General features: G+C 44.2%; 1 protein-coding gene across 2 annotated transcripts; it reads left to right on the plus strand.

The window, feature by feature from the left end:
* The first annotated feature begins 87 nt into the window (after nucleotides 1-87).
* On the plus strand, nucleotides 88-18,785 carry SETD7 (SET domain containing 7, histone lysine methyltransferase). 2 transcript variants are annotated; one of them, XM_074541891.1, is made up of 9 exons: nucleotides 88-242; nucleotides 4,258-4,387; nucleotides 8,541-8,742; nucleotides 9,268-9,457; nucleotides 11,028-11,109; nucleotides 11,742-11,859; nucleotides 12,153-12,310; nucleotides 12,800-12,886; nucleotides 18,088-18,785. In XM_074541891.1, the coding sequence occupies exons 1-9, from the start codon at nucleotides 203-205 to the stop codon at nucleotides 18,110-18,112; spliced, it is 1,032 nt and encodes a 343-aa protein (XP_074397992.1). In that variant the 5' UTR covers nucleotides 88-202; the 3' UTR covers nucleotides 18,113-18,785. The 2 variants fall into 2 exon arrangements, with proteins under 2 accessions (XP_074397992.1, XP_005492228.1); XM_005492171.2 differs by lacking the exon at nucleotides 18,088-18,785 and having other exon boundaries at nucleotides 12,800-17,666.
* Nucleotides 18,786-18,898: the final 113 nt, after the last annotated feature.

Genomic DNA, 18,898 nt, shown 5'->3' on the forward strand with positions numbered 1-18,898 from the left:
GGTTTTTCACCCAGAGAGAGGTCGCCATTATCCCGAGGGCCGGGACAGGCAGCTCCAGCCATCCCCCTCAGCCCCGGGCGGCGCTCCGGCCCGCCCTCAGGGCGGCGCTCCGGCCCTCCCCGGGACGGTGCCGGAGGCGGGGCGTGGGGCGCGCGCCCGCCCCCGGTACCGCGGCTGCGCCTTGCCCGCGCCCGCCGCCGCCATGGACAGCGACGAGGAGACGCTGGAGGAGATCGTGGAAGGTGCGTGTGGCGCGACTCGGGCAGCGGGCCCGCCGCCGCCGGGCGCTGCTGCAGGAGCTGCGGGGGCGTGGGGCGGGGGCGGCGGAGGAGGCCGCCGGAGCTGGGCGGCCGGGGTCGGGCGCAGCGCATGACATCAGTGGGCTTATGCAACGGACGGGCCGGGGCCCCGCACGTGGCCGAGCTCGGCCGGGGGCAGCCGGGGCCGCGCTGGCGCCGGTACCGGGCGGGCGCTCCGGGCGCCTCCCGCCGCCGAGCGATCCGCCACAGCCGGAGGCTCCGCGCCCCGGCCGCGGGGATGGCGGCTGCTCCGCTCCCATTGTCACGGATCAGTCACGGCCGTGGTTTGTGCCGCTGCTGTGCCCCCGTGCGGGCGGTGGCCTGCAGCCCTGGGCCGTGCGGCCGGTGCCCGGTCCTGCCCCCGGCGGCTGAGGGACACGGCGATGCCCATCCTCGGGGAGAGCCCAGGGATGCAGTCACGTACGTGCAAATGGAGAAGGGAAAAGAAAGAGCGGCTCCGAGAAGACACTGTTGCCATATCCATGGACAGCCGGGCTGGAGCAGTCCGTATGGGAGCGGGGTTGGCCGCCTTATAGCTAATATACACCCTCTGTGTGCAGTTCACTCTCACGTGTGGATAACTAACCCTTGAAGAGCTCTAAACACAGAGGCACCTGTCCCCTGGAAGTGAATTACTGGTGGAAACCTTAGCAGGCGGGGATGTAGCTCCCCAGCACGCTTCCTCAGGCTTCTGGGAGCAGGGAAACAAAGCATGGCATCTCCCTCTGAGGGAAAGCACCAAAGGCTCCCCAAAGGTCCCTCGCAGAGAGGGCACCGTGGAGAACAGTCACACCTTGCCCAACCATCTCCTTCCTGTGCTGTGCCCTGTGCCCTTACAGATGTGGTTTGCCACTGCCTTTCCTCCCAGCTCCTCAGATCTGTGCCTTGCAGTTGTCTGGGGCAAGGACTCATAGTGTTTTCATCCTTAGATCCCAGATAAAGTGGTCTGCTGTATCCTGGATCTGTTTGGCATCTCTGTGAGCTAAGGAAACACATTTTTAAAGCATCTTTTTTTCAGCAGTGTATATGAATTTTTGTGTTTCTCTGAGTGAGACAGAAGCAGGATGCTCTTTGGGGATGGACAGGATTTTGCACTTACCCAAAGGAAGTTAGAAATACAGCAATCAGCACTTCCACTTTGGTTGGGGGCAGTTTGGTTTATGGTTGTGATCCCCCAAACGTCCATCTGGCATCTCTGTGGCCATAATCTTTTAGTGATGATGCACATTATATGTCATCTGTTAAGTAATAGGGATACTGACAGTAAAGGGCTTTTATCTTTGGTTTGTATACATCAGTGGTTTCAGAAAGTGACTTCATTGTGAACTAGCCCCTATCAGGGTAACTCCTTTTCTTGGAAAGTTCATTGTCTGAGTTTAAGAGGAAGTCTTGGGAGACCCTTAATGAAGCAACAAAAGTGAGATTTTACAATCATTTAAAAATATGTTTAGACGTTTTGGGTTTTTTTTTTGCAAATGGAGGAGAGTGGTGAGGAAGGAAAGTAGAACGCACTGCTCCCCATGAAATAATGAGGATTTTTTCCATTTGACTTAATTTGAAACAGAGGCAAAGGCCTCAGCCATACAAAAAAAAAGTTGTATTCATGTTATGAAACTTGAAATTGCGTTTTCCCCATGTTGTTGACTAAGAGAGACCGTGTTTCTTGTTTTGTTGCAGTGGTGGGGGCATGGTTTTATTTTTTTTTAATAGGGGAAGCTTCTAGCACATTAGAATAATTGGATTCTTTGTATTGTGGCTGAGATTAAGACCCTGTATAGAGGGCACTGGATCAAAGCTGACCATTTTAAATCCCCGAGGTAGTCTGTATCCTGCTGTGCAAAAGGCCTGACGTGTGTTCTCTGTACAGACATGGCAGCTTTTGTGTTGGGCTTTGCATTCCAGCAAAATCCTGACAAGGCTGAATAGTCACAGAGAGCAAAGTTGCAAGAGTTTGTTTTTGTTGTTGCCTTGGGTGTTTTTTTAAATGATATGATGTGCCAGAATTATCAGTGTACATTTTTAATCCAAGTGTTTTATAAAAGTTTTGCCCCTGTAGTGATGGGGAAATTGGAATTGTATTGTTTAGGGTTCGTTAACTTACACCACTGTACCCTTCTATATTGATAAAACTTATTTTAAAAGGCTTTTAATTAAAACTGTACATGTTGACATAGTTTTTGGTCTAAAAGAGGTGTCCGTATCAGAAATGTTACTGACCTTTTAGTTAAATTGGTCATTAATTTATTGGTTATTAAATGTTTCACCATTAATAATAATTGGTTAAATTTAGCTAAAATTTGTCCTTTCTACAAAAAGGGGTGTCCTGACAGAATGGGAGGGGAAAAAAGGCTTTTTTCTCTTTGGAAAGAGCAGTTTCTGTTTAAAGAGTTCCTCTTCAAAGTAATTAAAAGCCTTTAGTGATAAAGCTTTTTCCCTTCCACCTTTTGTGCCCTCTTTTCACTCTGTTATTTCTCTCACTGTGAACTGATAATCAGTGCCTGATTGGATTTACTGGCTTCTCAAACTTTTAACTGTTTTCAGTGTGCTTTGGTGTAGGGACCTGAAGTGAGAGCACAGTCATGTGCAGGTGCGAGAGGAGCTTGGTGGAGCATGCAGGGGAAGGGTGAGGGAGGGAACCTTGGCTCCTGGATGAGTGCAGATTCCCCCCTGCTATTTCTCCTGTACGCTTTTCTAGGTGCATTTCCATGCTCAGTAAAGTGTGCCCGTCCTGTTCCCTGTCTGGGCACCAGAGCCCAGGTCTGGCAGTACTGAGGTGCCTGGTTTTGCCTGCGTTAGCCCGGGCTGTAAATCAGTCCCCTCACACTGATGTTCGTTTCTGCCTTTCCGTATTGGTGATGGACCTTTCCAGATTCGGGCAGAGTTGGTCAGGGAAGAGCTTGCCCCAAAGCCCGCAGAAGTGGACGCAGGCACTGTCTCTCATCTCTAACAGGCTGTGTGTGCATCTCCAGGGGACTGGGGCAGTCAGTTTGGTTAGAATAAGCATAGCAGAACAGAAGTATAGGCTCGCTGTTATTTATTTTACAGTTTCCATGCAAAATTTATACCTGATAAAATGTCACTGTGGGAGCTGCAGCACCCGCTCAGTGTGTCCCTGTGCTGAGGGCAGCCCTGCTGAGCTCTGCAGCCAGAGCCCGCACAGCTAAACCAGGCAGTAACCATCCTTTGAAACACTTCTCTGTTGTTTTCCTTTGGCTTTGAAGAGGCAGTTAGAGATGCCTTATTATGCTTTAACTTAGTAGAGTTGGCCATTTATATTCAATAAAACACAAACCATGCAGGTGAGCATCCAAGTGTGTTGTCTCTGCTCTCCCTCTGTGCAACAGTGATAATAGGGAAAACTGATATGGCTGGGGGTAGGAACAGGATATAAAGTGAACTAGGAAGGGCACTGGAGAGAAGCATTTAAAATATTCAATACCATGTTGACTGACATATAGCAAGGGTGGAGCATTATGGATATTACATACTTTTATTTCTTTAAATTCCTGTGAATACAGCTGTATAGTGGCACACCCACATTATCATAAGGCACGTGTCTATCAAAAGAAAAAAATCAAACATTTTCTTATCCTTTTCTCACCAATACATGTTTTAGATAAAGAATTCTAATACTTTTGAAGATGTATATTCACACAAGTTAGAATACTATAAACCTTGTTTCTTTCAGAAACCAGTTTTGCTTATTCTCTTCTCTATCCTGTCTCTCATCCCTTTTCTTTTATCCTTATATGTTATTTTTATTTAAAGCTATGTGATACACAAGTACAAACGTCAGTTGTACAGAATGTCTGATCACTGCTCCTAACAGCAATGATCTGAATTACTGTTTTGTACTAGGGAGCTACTGCATTTCTAGTAGCTACATAATGAGAGCAGATATAAAATCTTGCATAATAATTCGTGTGTTCTGTTGCTCTTTGTTTGGGTTTGATTTCAGGGCATCTAGATGACGATGGGCTGCCGCATGGATTCTGTACAGTAACCTACTCATCAACAGACAGATTTGAAGGAAATTTTGTGCATGGAGAAAAGAATGGCCGTGGCAAATTCTTCTTTTTTGATGGAAGGTACACTCTGATTTTTCCTCTGTATTCTTCCTTCTGCTTGTAGTGATGCAAAACTAATCTACATTGATTTTATACTGCTGAGTTCCTGGATAAGAGTTCTCGTTAAAAATTGTAGCTGGAAAGTTCGCTGCTGCTGCAGCCATTCCTGTGGTGGCTTTGTGTGTGATGAGGTGCCTGTAGTTGTTCCTTGGAGGGAGAATGCAGTGGTGTGAGCTCTTTTAGCACTGACAAGTTATGAGCTGATTAGAAATCATAAGGAATGGGAGATGGTCAGAACTACTGAAACCATGCTGACAATGACTTGGACATCAAAGGTTGTTACTTCAGGTGGACTTGTTTGCCTTATAGAAAGTGCAGCTGGACCAGGAGCTCCCTGTGCCAGCCCTCACGCACAGATACAGGACCTTGACAGTGAGGTTTGCCTTCTGCTTTGTCAAATTGTTTATCACTTAAAGGACTGAGTTCAATACAGGTTTGTTAGCAACTCTAGTTAATCCTCTGCAAGTTGCTTGTGGCATGATTTTCTGAAAGTAAGAAAGCCCCCTATCATTTCCCTTCTCTTCACTGGGAATTGTGACTGTGAAATTGGGCTAGTCCATGCCCGTGCATTGTTTTGTTCTCTGATCCTCATTATGACCACCTTGTAAGCCTTCCCCCCACCACCACTGCAGCCCTCGTGTGTGCAGTTGCTCAGAACTTCCTCTGAGGGAGCAGCAAATGTATAAAATGACACGATTCTTCGTGGTTTTGCAGCTGTTGGTGAGGCTCTGAATAGCGCCTGTTAAACTGACAGGCGTGCTGGGTCTGCTCTCTTCCTGCTCAGCAAAATCCTGGGCAGGAGCAGAGGTATTGTGCTGTCTCAGTGAGTCAGCTCCTTGTCTGTACTTGCCTTTGCACTTGCTTCATACTGGGCATTGTGGGGTTTTTTCATGAGAAACATAATATATTTATTCAGTGATGTAGAAAGGGATCAGGCCTCCAAGATTGGATGAAGAAAATTCCTCACTGTTGTTGGTTGTGGCCTTATTAAATCTTCTCTGAGTAACTGAAAATCAGCACTGCCCAGCAGCTGAGTTCTCTAAAACAGTTTCGGTGTAAGTTGTTCTGCAGCATCTCTATGGACACATGTACATCATGTTTCTGTGCTGGAGGATGATCTCAGCAGAGTGGCTGCTGATTGCACAGTCAGAGGAACTGACCCACTGTTGTGTTTGTAGGGCTGCTCCTCCATGTAATCCAGGGTACAGGCAGCATTTCCTGGGAAGAGTCAGTTGTGCTGTTTGAGTGTTGCCAACTCTTTTTTCCTTCTTTTTTTTTTTTGTCTTTCAGTTTTCCTTAGAAAACTAGAATAGCTGACCACTGATGTCTTCAGAAACTAGCAGAATGAAAATATGCAAAAATAGTCTGCAATGTGGTTTTGGAAAATGGGATGTTTTCATTAACTTTTATATATTTTAAGTTAGCTAAAGCACCCTTAACCAAGCTAATTATTGAAGATGTCATTTATCTGTCTATGTCCAGCTTGCAAGACTAAGTTGCTTTCTGAAATGGCTGGTTCAAGAATCATGACGTCGTAAGAATGACCTGGCATAAACAGGACATGCTGTTTCCATTAAGTGTGCCATGGGCAGGGCTGAGTGCTCATGAGGATGAGCAATAAATATCAGGAATGTCTCTGAACAGCTCTCTCTTTGCAGGATGCTGTGCAGTAAGCTGGCTGCTCAGCACTCGTGGTGTGTTTCCCTGGCAGGCTGCTCAGTAAAGGCTGACAGCTGTCCTGCTGTTCCTCTGCTGCTGGGGAGCAGCTGGGTCCTGTCAAGCACAGGACTGGCTGCACTGTCAGCATCCTCATTTCTGAGTTTTGGGGAATAGCACTGGCTGCCTGGCTGCCTTGTTTGGTAAAGGAAACTTCCCTTTACTGGAATTACTGCCCCCTTCCTGTTGTTTCTTTAAGGGAATGGAAATCTGTTATGAAATATCAGTTGTTTTTTTCCTTCCCCTTCAAGAAAATGCAACAAATCGCAGCATATTCTTTAAGAGAGAGAAGTTTGCCCTCTGGCATACTCCCTGTTTTGGATTGTGGACTTGAACTTTCCTTGGTGCCAGTGGTTCTGGAGTGTATTTTGCAGAACTCTTTGCACTGTAAAGGCAGGCATGAGAGCCGTGCTTGGCACAGAGCTGCAGCTGCCCTTCCTCCCTAATTGGAAACTCCTGTAAACTGACATCTCCCAGAACTCAGTAGAAAGCTATTCTTATTAGGGAAAAAGTTTTCCCTATTCCCATATAGAGGGAGCAAGAGATAAATGGATCAGTCTCTATAGATATTAGCTTAATCCCTGGAAGGAAATTGGAGTATTTCCTCCCCCAGTCCTTATAATTGGTTTAATTGTTAGATAAGAAGTATCTTCCATCCCTTCAGGGCATAGTGGATAATGGGAAGATGGTACATTTGATCAATCTTGACTGTGGTAGAATTTATGTTGTCAGAAGTATGATCATCTGAGAAGGAAACCAGAGAAATACAGGCTAGTTCAGGGTTTGTATTAAAAAGGTTTTGCTTTTGGAAGACACAGAAGCTATTTATTCATCTTTGTGCTGGTCAAGTCTTAGTTGCAATTATTGTATCTGGCTGCAGATACAATAATTTGGGAACTTATAGTGAAGTGAGGAGCAGGGTGGAAATAGCTCAGAAACTCTGAACATCATAAAGGTTTCTGAACCTGACTGTTTAGGTGAGCTTGGTGGACATAGACTTCTTTCTTAAGGTATCATCCTTTGGATTTCCTTAGATGAGATGGATCTTTTGGTCACTGCTTGGAGCTTAATACAAAGAGAGAAAACATAAAAGTTTGGGTTACACTAAAATAAAATATATTCTTTCCAGGGCTGAAGCACTGTTGCAATTTAGCAATGTTTTAACTTCAACTAGTGCAATTAAAGGTAACAAGACAGAATTTTTGACTACAAAAAATGAGGGTGGCTGCTTCTTTGAAAGAGTAATCCTACATGTGCACGCTGTGTCTGTTGTCACTACAATGGAATTAAAATCTAGTGATCTGTGATAAATTAGAGGGGAAAGTGGCATAATTTATAGTTAAGTAAGGGCACTGATGTCTGGTGGTTCTCTCATTGTTCCCTGTGCTGTAGTGCCATAGCTGTCTGTGCAGCTCTGTAGCAACATGGATCGAGAAATCCATTTGACTGAAAAGTAATTTTCCTGCCCCTTGTTGTTTTGCATCTGGTGTGCACTGAGGCTTTTACTGTAATATATTTTCCCATGGAAACCTCATCCAGTTTGCCAAAGTTACATAAAAACAGAACACAAGGCTTTAGAAGCAAGAAAGTGAATTCTGAAGAAACATTTCTTCCACAACTCTTGCAAATCTGTGTGGTAAAACATGTACAGTCATGTGCTCACAGACACTGTGTCAGCTTATACCTGAGACGTCTGCCTCTGAAAAAGAATTCTGCAGTGAAAATATGTGTATGTTGGCAGCTGGCTGTTAGCTGAGTGTGCTGAAGTAAAAGCTAAACAGGTTGTGTTCCCTTATTTTAATCCTAACATGAGAAAGAAATATCTGAATAGATCCTCTTTTATGGTGGTAGTAAAGGGTTTGCAAGACAAAACCAAAATGCAATGTTTCTTTGTTTAAATCCAAGTGCAGCACTAGTTCTGTTTGACAGGCTGTGTTTGATTTTAAGATAAATGCATGAAAAAGGGCTGGTTTTATCAGGGCCTGTACGTATTGCTGGGGAGCTTATGCTGAACTGTAGCAGGTTGCAGTTCATTCCCTGTGTCCAGCAGCTCAGTTTCTTCTCTCCAGAGACACGTCAGTAAAGGTCCACACACAGCAGGTAGAGAATCCTAATGTGAGAGTGGCCTGCTTGAGCAAGAGCTCCTTCTTTGACCAGGAGTGTCCATTTGCTGACTATTCCAGCCTACAGAAAACGCCAGGCATGTGATGGAGAAGAGTGATTCAGTGTCTGTGCAGCACACCCTGATGAAAGGGTGCTGTAAGTTGTTTGCTGCCTTTGGAGCTCCATAGAAACAAGTGTCTGGTTTTCACCTCGGTGTTCCAGTGCGTTGGGGCTTTGGGTTCGCCCCTGAGAGGCGAACAGTTTTCCAGTGCTGTTCTCTTTCTCCCTTCACCAGCACCCTGGAGGGATACTATGTTGATGATGCCCTGCAAGGGCAGGGAATCTACACCTACGAGGATGGCGTGGTCCTTCATGGCACCTACGTGGACGGAGAGCTGAACGGCCCGGCGCAGGAGTACGACAGCGACGGGCGGCTCATCTTCAAAGGGCAGTACAAGGACAACATCCGGCACGGCGTCTGCTGGATTTATTACCCGGTAAGCCGGACCGCCCTTTGCATTTTCTGAATGCTGCCTAGAAAATAGAATTCCCAGCAGCATTAGGGAATATAAAAGCAGACCTTTACTGGAAAGCTGTCAGGTACTCAATATGGCAAAAACTGTACGTGGTACAGTAAATTCACGATTTTCTAAGGTTTGTTGATTAGTGTAACTATCATGTATTGTCCAATTAAAAGGTTAGTTGATTAGGTGCTTGGGTTCTGCCCCACTGGAAGCAGTCCCCAGGCTTCTTTTGCCCCGCTTTTGTTATGTCAGGTCCAGAATCTTGTTGGAAAACAGAACATCCTCGTAGGTGGTACTCTTCTTGGAGTAAGACTAAAGAACATTTCAGGAATGTGTTTATAAGGCTAGCATATTGTTCCTAAATGTAGGGGAACAGGATAGGAAAAGTAATAGAAGCTACAAATGCATGAAAAATATAAAAAACTAAAAATCTTAGGCATCAAGGATAGTAAAGTATAATTAAATGCTTTGCCTTTTCTTTCTTGCCTGTGTTCTCAGGACGGAGGCAGCCTTGTGGGAGAAGTGAATGAAGATGGGGAGATGACTGGAGAGAAAATAGCCTATGTGTATCCTGATGGAAAGACTGCATATTCTGGAAGGTTCATAGATGGAGAAATGATAGAAGCAAAACTGGCAACTCTGACAGCTGTTGAGGATGGCAAACCTCAATTTGAAGTAGTTCCAGGCAGTAAGTTCAGCTAACACAAACTTGTACTCCTGCTGCCAGCCCTTTGCTGCAGACAGCTTGGTTCCTGTGATGTTCCTCACTGGACACTGGCTGAGCTGACACAGGCTGTTAGTGAGGGGCCCTTTCTCCAAGTCACAGAGGAGGATGGTGTTTGTCCTGGGAAATGCCCCCTGTGTGGTCCTGCCCAAGTGCATTTCATGGCCCTTCTCTAACTGCTGTGCTCATGGGCACAGTCCTGCTTGTCACACATCCCAGTGCCCTCTGTACCAGGTGGAAAACCTGCTCCATTCACCCTGGTGATGGTGCTGCAGCATTTCTTGCAATGAAATAACTGCAGGAGGAGAGTGAGGCCCTGGTTTGGCTGTAGCTGTCAGCTGGGTTTGTGCAAGTCAGTGTTTGCACTGTGAATGTTCTGGCACCTGCGCTGCTGGGCTGAGACTGGAATTAGTGAACCAGATTCAGTCATTGTGTAATGGTGTGATTCACCAGCACCCTTCTGTATGTCTGCTCCTGCTGGCAGAAAGTGGCTGTGAAGTGCACAGGGTAGGGTGGGGCCTTCTCCACCTGCTTGAACCTGTGGTTGTGGGGTGGGTTTGTTGTTCTGAGCTGTTTGTGATGTTTGGAGGAGTGTGGGTTAAGCTGCAGTAACAAGCGGGGACTGCTAGTGCATTTACTGCTCTTCTAGCAAAAAGTGTCTCATTTGACACGAAATAGGCACATCGAGCTCAGTGAAAAGGTATTGACAGGCAAATGCATGGGAGTTTATTTTCTCTCAGTTATGATAGCAAGTCAGAATTTAACTTAAAACTTACTTTGTAGGAGGATATGATTGTGCTTCGTAGAGAGGATGAAGTTACACTCAGGAGGAAGCTGCCTTCAGCCAGAACAGATCCTGGGCACCATGGGCAAAGGCCTTATATCAGACTTTGTACTGTTCTGTTCTGTGGGGTTTTTCCCCCATCTTATTTTCACATTCTTCTTAATCTATGTCCAAGATAGTCCTCTGGCATTGAGGAGAGGGATATAAGAGTATAATTACAGCTGTACCACTAAGTTCCTTATTAATGACAAAAAATAGAGGACTGTAGCAAGCGTGCTTTCTGATTACTAAATGTTATCTTCTGGCTGAAGTTTCTTCAGGATCTGGGCTAAAAAATATTTCATATTTGAAGTAATCAAGTTTTTGTGGGTTTTTTGGGGATTTTTAAATGAGCTGTTCAATATATCCTTTTAAGTTTTGTTTTATTTTAAAATTATGTTTAGAGGCACTAGGAGGGTCAGTTTTGGAGGAGTATCCAGTCCTCCTCTGCAAGTTGGTAATGTGAAGAACATATTTATCATCTTTTTGTATTACTCTAGAATGTTGAGGGGAAAAACATAATCAAGAAGCAGTATCTCATTTAAGGCTTTTTGCAGGTGCAGTTCTGTTCAATACCTTTTTTTGGAAGTTTAGCATTTTTTGCAGCCTTTAAAATTTAGTTTTTCAATGTCTTAATTAAGTTAAGGATTGTATACTCTCAGTACTGCCAATTAGTTGATTTCCTTCATTGATGTCTGATTTTTTTTTTAGGCCCAGTGTACAGTTTTGACAAATCCACTTCATCCTGCATTTCTACAAATGCCCTTCTTCCTGATCCTTATGAATCAGAGAGGTAAATGCTTTTTCTTCTCCCCATATTTCTTTACTGTTACCTATTTAGAGTCTAATTTTGCAAGCCTTTTCTCATCTAAAGCTTAAAGGATGTGTAAAGGTTTGTAAAATGGAAGCCCTGTGTGTACCTCAACTGTATGTGCTTTCTGATACTCTGAAATATCTAAATAAGGGATTAGTAAAATTCTTGCTTTGATTTGCATTGAGTACTTGAAGATGTGGTGCATCACCTTGAGAACTCCTGCTTCCCAGTGCATATACATACCAGCAACCCCAGCTTGGTGGGGACTTCTGGGGTTCTGGAATGTTATTGAGGGCGTTCCTGAATTGAAGCCATCATTGTGGAGTAATAGTGGATTGGCACTTAAAATATATAAGTTTTCCAAGTCAGCCAAAACTTTCCATGAAATCTCAGTTTTGACAAAATAGAGAGAACATACGGAAGAGAGGAAAGAAAGGAGTTCCATAAAGAGGTTTATTATGATGTTGATAATAATAATAATTTTGTTTTGTTGTTGTTATTATTAGCTTTATTGTTATACTGAAGTATTAGGCTTTATCCTAGTAGTGTTGTGCTTCTTGAAAATTAAAACTGCAGCCAGTCACAGATTCCATGCCCTGTTCCTCTTGTAGGGTGTATGTGGATGTCTCCCTCATTTCCAGTGCTGGAGAAGGATTGTTTTCAAAAGTAGCAGCAGAAGCCAGTACAGTGATGTCTTTCTATAACGGAGTGCGAATTACACACCAGGAGGTAAAGAAAAGAAAAAAGTCAGTCTGAATTTTCATTGCTCCTCCTGAAATTTTCTTTTCATAGTAGGATCTAACACCTACTGCCTTCCCACCCTAGATTTAACATGGTGGAGTTTATTTGAAAGAAAGTGCATGCTCACCTATGTATAGATTTTAAAAGTGTGTGTTGCTCTTTCCAATGACGTACACCCATGAAAAGCTTTATTTGCATATATTTTGAATGTTGGCTTTCAAACCGCTGACAAAGTTGATCCCTCCTACACACAGACATTGGATTTTTGCCTTGCAAACTAGGTAGACAGCAGAGACTGGGCCCTCAATGGAAATACAATATCCCTGGATGATGAGACAGTCATAGACGTGCCAGAGCCCTACAACCACGCTGCCAAGTACTGTGCCTCGCTGGGGCACAAGGCCAACCATTCCTTCACTCCCAACTGCACCTATGAGCCGTAAGTACAGCCCCGAGTTTGAGGGTGGGAGCTGCACCTGGCTGGCTGGGCTCACAGGGGTCCCTGGGCAGCTGGGGGAGCAGCAGGGCTGGGCTGGGAGTAACAGTTGAGGCACTGGAGGAGTTCCTGCTCACCTGAGTTGGAAATGGGCTACCTTATGGTCCTTGATGTCTGTTGGGACTTGCCATGGAGGATCTTGAAGTTTGCAACTTGTTCGTTTTGTCACAAACTTTGAGTTGCTTCTGGATTGTAAAATGCATCATCGCAGCTCTCTAAATCCTAGCTTGGCTAGAACCACGCTGTATTTGCTGAACTGCCAACGCTTTGATAAATCAATATTTTTGCTCATATTTTTAAATATTTATGAGGTTGACTCAAGTCTGCTAATTCAACATCAGATTATGCTCTGAAGTGAGTGAATTCTGGAGCTGTTCAAGGGGCTGGCAGAGTATGGGAATTGACAGCCTAGCAAAGATGTTTTTTCCCTAGGTTTGTTCATCCTCGTTTTGGGCCCATCAAGTGTATCCGTACCATCAGGGCTGTGGAGAAGGATGAGGAGCTGACAGTGGCTTATGGGTATGATCACAACCCTGTGGGGCAGAATGGGCCTGAAGCACCAGAGTGGTACCAGCTGGAACTGAAAGCTTTCCAGGCTGCCCAGCAAAAGTGACATGGGAGCACCTTCTCCGTTCAGCAAACTGAAACAGAAACTTGGATCTATGCACTACCTTTATACTGAAAACTGGACAACCAGGGATTGTTCATGCTGTTGCATCATAACCTTGCATTCTGTGTTAAGAGATAAGTTCCTTGGATACTAACTAGGTTTGACTGTGTTACTCATAGCAGATTTAAAAATTAGCTAGCATTGCACCAGTCTTATCTGAAGAAATTATTTAATATTCTATACAAGATGTGGTATTCTTTGGTAGCTTCTGCTTTTGCACCATATGCAAAGATGCCAAAAGACTAGGAAGAAACTAAAATGGGTGTATTGTTCACTTTTAGTCGGCAGACTTATAGTGTTGCTCTCTACCTGCCTAGGCATTATTGTGCAACTGCATTTTGCATATATGCCACTTGTGATGATAACAGTAATATTTTGATATTCTCTAATAGTAGCATAATTTTGCCTTTTTAAATCTTTGATCTGAATCTTGCAATAGAGCAGTTTATTTATTAGCATATAGGAGGCTGGGTTTTAACTCCCCTTTCCTCTTGTCTGAACATTGTTCTTTCTACAAATCCTCTTTTGCAGGAGCAAATCCTTTCTAACTAGTGGAAAGGCTTGTGTGTGTATGTGAGAGTGCTGTGTGTTGGTCTCTGTGGCTCTCTAAATAGTATAGCAACATGTCTAAACCTAATATTTATCTAGCCTGTACGGCTGGCTTATTTAATTTAATTTATTATTATGACATGCAAACGAAGCTGTTCTTTGCATGAAGATTTTGTGAAAAGGAGAAAACAGACTTGCTGTTGAAAGACTTCCAGAAGTACATGTTCTGGACAGCAAGCACATGACTTGCATCCGTGTTCATGAGTTGGTTTGTGTATTTTCACCTGTTCAAGTGGCCAGTTCTCAAGGCAAAAGATGCTTGGATCTCCATGGATTCTCTGAAAGGAGGTGCATGTGTCTGGGGGCAGGCTGTAGTCCTTGGTGAAGGAGAGCTGTATCTTTTCACTTGATGTTCACTTGATGGAACAACATAGCCTTATAGCCATCTTTTAGTAGTTCTGGTTTATGACACAGTGAATTAACATGATATGAGGTATCAAAAGAAGATTATTTTTTTTAAGAAAAGATATTAAAAGATTGTTTTTGAAAGACAAACAATGAATGTAAAAACATCACTCAATGCTCATATTTATAAACAGCAGTCAATCCATAGCTTTGTTGCAGCCAGCAGTGGGGGCTTGTGAATATTCATCTGCAGGGCTATGTTCTGGGGTTTTTCAGGGCTAGGGAAATTGTCGCTTTTTTCAGATACTGTACTGGTCTTGCCTAATGCTGTATAAGAGAGAAATCATGCATTGTCTTGATCTGGATACTGGAGTCTTTCTGGGACTCTGATGTTCTCTTTTGGGTTTAGCAGCTTAGGACAAACTCAAATGCATTTGCAACACTTTCTTTAAATGTTTGTAGTTTTAAAAAGTTTGTATATATGTAACATAAATGATTTGAGAATCGGACCTACCTTTCTATTGCAACACATTTTGGTTCTTGCTTGAGCTGTTGGAGGCATCTGGCTGTCTGGGGAGCTGGGCAGGGAGAGTTGTTGGGTACCTGCAGGTTAGAAGGATGAGGCTGCTGTCAAGTGCAGTCTGAGAATCCGTGCTTTGGTACCTGAGGAAAGTTGGGAATTACTCATAACAGCCTGGGCTCTGCTCAGTCCCCGTGGCTTCTCTCAACCATTTTCCATCCCCTCATCATTTCGGTTTGCACAGAAGTCGCTCTGTGCGTGTGCTGAGGCGGGCACAGGCAGGCTCAGGGTATTGTGGCACTCTTTCAGCAGGGATCTGCACATGGGCTGTGACACCTCCCGTCTCCTCATGCTGGACACTCAGGTCACAGCTCCACGTCCCGCCCACGGCAGAGGTGACAGGTCAGGGACTCACCTGAGTGTGCAGAGACACAGCCAACCTCACAGGTGATGGAGAGTTGGCAGAGGTCAGTCAGCTGCTCAGCTTCACAAAGTGATCCTCAAAGAGAAATACGCATCACTTCATCTGTCCCTTCCTGCCCATGGATCATCACTTTAGGTCATCAGCCTCTGGTAGGGAGCTCTTAGGTGTATCTTGGGAGTTATTGCACCAGGGCCGTGAAGTTTGCAAAGCTGAGGCTTGAGTTTAGGTGCAGGAAAGAGCAGAGGGAAGATGTGACTGAACCCTGCTGGGACAGGATGGTAACTTCCACAATCTCTATAACCTGCTTTGGACTGCTGGCCTCTCTGTGCTTACTGGGGAATTGTGTCTAAAATGTTCTGATCTCTAGAGTTCCTTTGCCTTCCTTTCTGATCAGTCTCTGATTCCTCTGCTAATCTCCTGTGTGGAGTTGCTTATGTTTTAATAGATTTGTCAGTCTTCATATTGCCTGATTTTGAGATAAATAGAATATAGGTGCTCTTTGTGCATCAGGCTTGAAGATTGTATCCTAAAATAGGGAATTCTAGGGAAAAAAAGGCACTGAGGTGTCCTGTGTCTTCTCAAAAAAATTGGTGAGAGTCAAGCAGATTCTTTTGTACATGTGTGTAGCCTGGTAGGTAGCATGCCACAGCTGTGGCTGTTGTCTCTGTTATCTCTGCTGTCCTTCTCAGCTCTGTAAAATCTGTTGGTCCTTCTATAACTCCCTTCTTCAGGGACCAACCTTCTGTAAAAGTTGTGATTGCAGAGCTGCTTCGGCTTGATTCAGGACCAAGCCTTTTAACTCTTGTTTTCTCTCTCTTCTTGGTCTGTTAGCGTGGAGATGGCTTTTGCCACTGGGTGGTGAAAGAGCTCTGTGTGTCCTTCCAAGGGGCGAGCTGGCATCCCCTGGTTCAAACACAGGTTAGTTACAGAACTCCAAATAATGCCTTAACTTGGTCAGTGTGTTGCAGCTCATTCTCTGGGGCTCACTAGAGAGCAAGACCAGCTTCACCAAGCTCCTCATTGATAGTGTGGTGACATCCATAGACAAAGACCCACACCCAGCCGTGGTTTTTGTTTGGGGCAGAGGAAGTATCACCTGCACAGCAATCTTCTTGGGTCTGTAGGATGCAGCTGACTACTGGTGAATATGCAATAAGTAAAGAAGCTCCACTTTTTAGAGTCTGGCCAAAGACCTTTCCTGTTGGTACTGAACTGGGAGGAGAGCTGGTGGCTGTCAGCTGAGCCTGAGTGAGCATCTGGCTCTCGGGATACCCACTGGGAATAAAGAACAGCATAGGAAAACCTGGAATTGATGCATTTTTGAGGTACAGATCAGTTCCCAAAATCTGCCTTTGGTCTGCAGTGCTGAACATGGCTTCTCTGTGATGGGAGGGTTACTTGAGCTCCTTTATGAGAAGCCTGTGTCACACTGTATTGGAGGCTGCTGATTGTCTCTTAAAAACTAAAATCTGAAGTGGATCTTCCTGTAATGGCAGCACAGGGTTTTGTCACCAAGAATACAGAGGCTTTGTTTTCTGGAAGTGGCTGCTGTTGGAGATGAGAGCCAGAAAAGTTGCAGCTCAGAGCTGCCTGCTCCTGGGGTCACCCCTGGTAAAGAAGGAAGGAAAAGGGCTTAGGCCGTGGAGGGGATGTCTGAAGTTGAGTCTTGTGCTATAATTTTACTTTTGGGGATCCTGATTTTCTTTTAACAAACCTGAAAAGGCTTTTTATTCCCTTTTTTAAAAAGTAGTAATTATAAAAAACTTACCCTCTGTAAATACCTGTAAATTTTGACTGCTGAAAAAGTCAAAGGAGATACATGGAAATGACTTTCCAGCTGTGAGAGTTTTTTGACTTTTTCTACAGTTGCCATGATACCTCCTAGTATCTCCTAGGATGGCCCATGCTTTTAGTCAGGTGAAGCTCCTGGGGAGGTTTTGGGAGCTTTGGGAGGCCATGAGGTGAGGCTGCATGTTTTGGGAGTGACTAGGCAGGCTTCTCCTTGGCACACAGATGGCAGTGAGTTTTTTCCCAGGGGTCTTGTAGCATGTTGCTAGGAGCTGGAAGCAACATGCTATACGAAGCAAGAGCTCTGTCAGGGATTTCTCAGCCTCTGTCAGGCACTGGAGGAGCAGAGTAGCCAACATATCCCATCTGCTAAGAGAAACTCCTAAATTACAGAAATTGACACTGTTTTGTTTCCTTCCCAGCTGTCTGCCCTTGTCCTCCAGTCAAACCAGCGCTCACCACTTGGGTTGTGCCAAGGGTGCAGCGGGGTTGCTTCTGTCCCAGAGACCTCTGTGATCTGTGTCCTTTCACTCAGTTTGATGGTCTTTAGGAAAATGCTGCTGCTGTGATGAGGTAACATTACACAGAGCCAAGTATCTGCTGCTTTGTTCTCCTGTGGCCCAGCAGAATTGCTGGAGCTGTGGGTGCCTGAGGGTGCCTGAGGGCTTCACCTCCAAGCACTTAAAAAAACCAAATTGCTTTGGACACGGTGGTACTGAAGTATCTTCTTTTATGCTGGGGTGCTGCCTGTTCCTCACTTCCACTGCACTGCTGTGTGCCAAGGGCATCCAAGCAAGGAAAGCAGGTGGGAGCAGCTTCATCTGCAAGTGCAAATGAGTTTCACCTGCAGTGAACTTGTTCCTTATGTTTCATGTAATGGAATCATGAGAACTGTATTGTTGGACAAAGTATTTCTAAGCAGTCTTATAAGGGATTTTTTTTTTTAAGGAAAAAAAAGAGGTGCAAGATTAAGTGCATGTTTACTTGTCCCGGATCAAAGGCTTTGAACACTAAGGTCACTGTCTTGAGTGGACCCTCCTCTGTCTTCGGGCAGTAGACCTTCCCGCCCTTTTTTCTCTTTACCATTTTGCTGTAATTCTTTTTTTCCCCTAGGAGAAATATCTGTACAAAAATTATAAGCAATTAAAAGTTCAAGCCATAAAATCATGAGTGTGGGAAGACCCGCTTCACATGTTTTAACATTTGTATGTAAAATGATGTTTGTATGAAATATTTTCATGGTAGAAAGACTATTTAAAAAAAAGTTCCAGTAAGATCTAAACCAGATTTAAAGAGATGTCTTTTTGTAAGATGCAAGTGTAATTGAATACCAGTAAGTAGATAATTTTTTTTTTTTTTTTTAGGGGAGATGCAACAAATGATCCTTAAAATTACAAATGGTCGTTTCTGCTCTTTGGGGAGGTATTTATGCAGCATTACATGCAGCCGCCATAAATAATTGCAGTAGCAAGGCTAGTCACGTTTCCAGGACGTACCTCTCAGCTTGTCTCTTCATGATACCCTACAAACAACCCATCCCTCCTTCCTGTAGATTCCCTTCTAGAAAACTTTTCCTACTGCAGCTGTAACAAGTTTAACTTTGAGCTAAGAACCAGACTAAAATTGTGTATTACTTAACAGTTTCTGCTGGGCCTTCTGCTATTTTAATACTCTCTAGCCCATAATTACTGGGTGTTTCTGTTCTGAAGAACTAAGTGCTAAAGAATAATCTTTGGGGTAAGCTTGTACATGTGTTAACAGTTAACCCCGGAGTATTCAACTTGTGTACAGTACTTGACAGGTGTTTTATGACATTTGTACTCGAACTATGAGCCTTACTGAACATCTGTAGGTTTATTCATGACTTTTAAAAATGGATAACTACAAGAAAGATGTTTACATGAATGATGTTTGCCCTTCCTTTCATGTTATGAATGGGGTTTTTATAGTGTGTTTGGGCGTATGTGCAAGGAAGCAAGAGAGGTGTTTCTGGGGAAAAACAGACTTGACAAACATTTGTAATAAGTGAATTTTAAAGATTGCTTTAATTGCGCTATGAAGGCAATGCAAAAATAAACTATTCAACAGAAAACTACTGTCTCTCCTTGTTATTTGTATGTCACCGTTTTGGGCATCCTCTGACCTCTCCCCCTTCCTTGTGTCCTGTGTGACCAC

This window comes from Zonotrichia albicollis, chromosome 5, assembly GCF_047830755.1.
Source record: "Zonotrichia albicollis isolate bZonAlb1 chromosome 5, bZonAlb1.hap1, whole genome shotgun sequence".
Lineage (NCBI taxonomy): Eukaryota > Metazoa > Chordata > Aves > Passeriformes > Passerellidae > Zonotrichia > Zonotrichia albicollis.

Coding starts and splice junctions, on each gene's coding strand:
- SETD7 (XM_005492171.2), top strand. CDS start 203: ATGGACAGCGACGAGGAGACGCTGGAGGAGATCGTGGAAG. Junction 4,388..8,540: donor TTCTTCTTTTTTGATGGAAG/GTACACTCTGAT, acceptor TCCCTTCACCAG/CACCCTGGAGGGATACTATG. Junction 8,743..9,267: donor TCTGCTGGATTTATTACCCG/GTAAGCCGGACC, acceptor CTGTGTTCTCAG/GACGGAGGCAGCCTTGTGGG.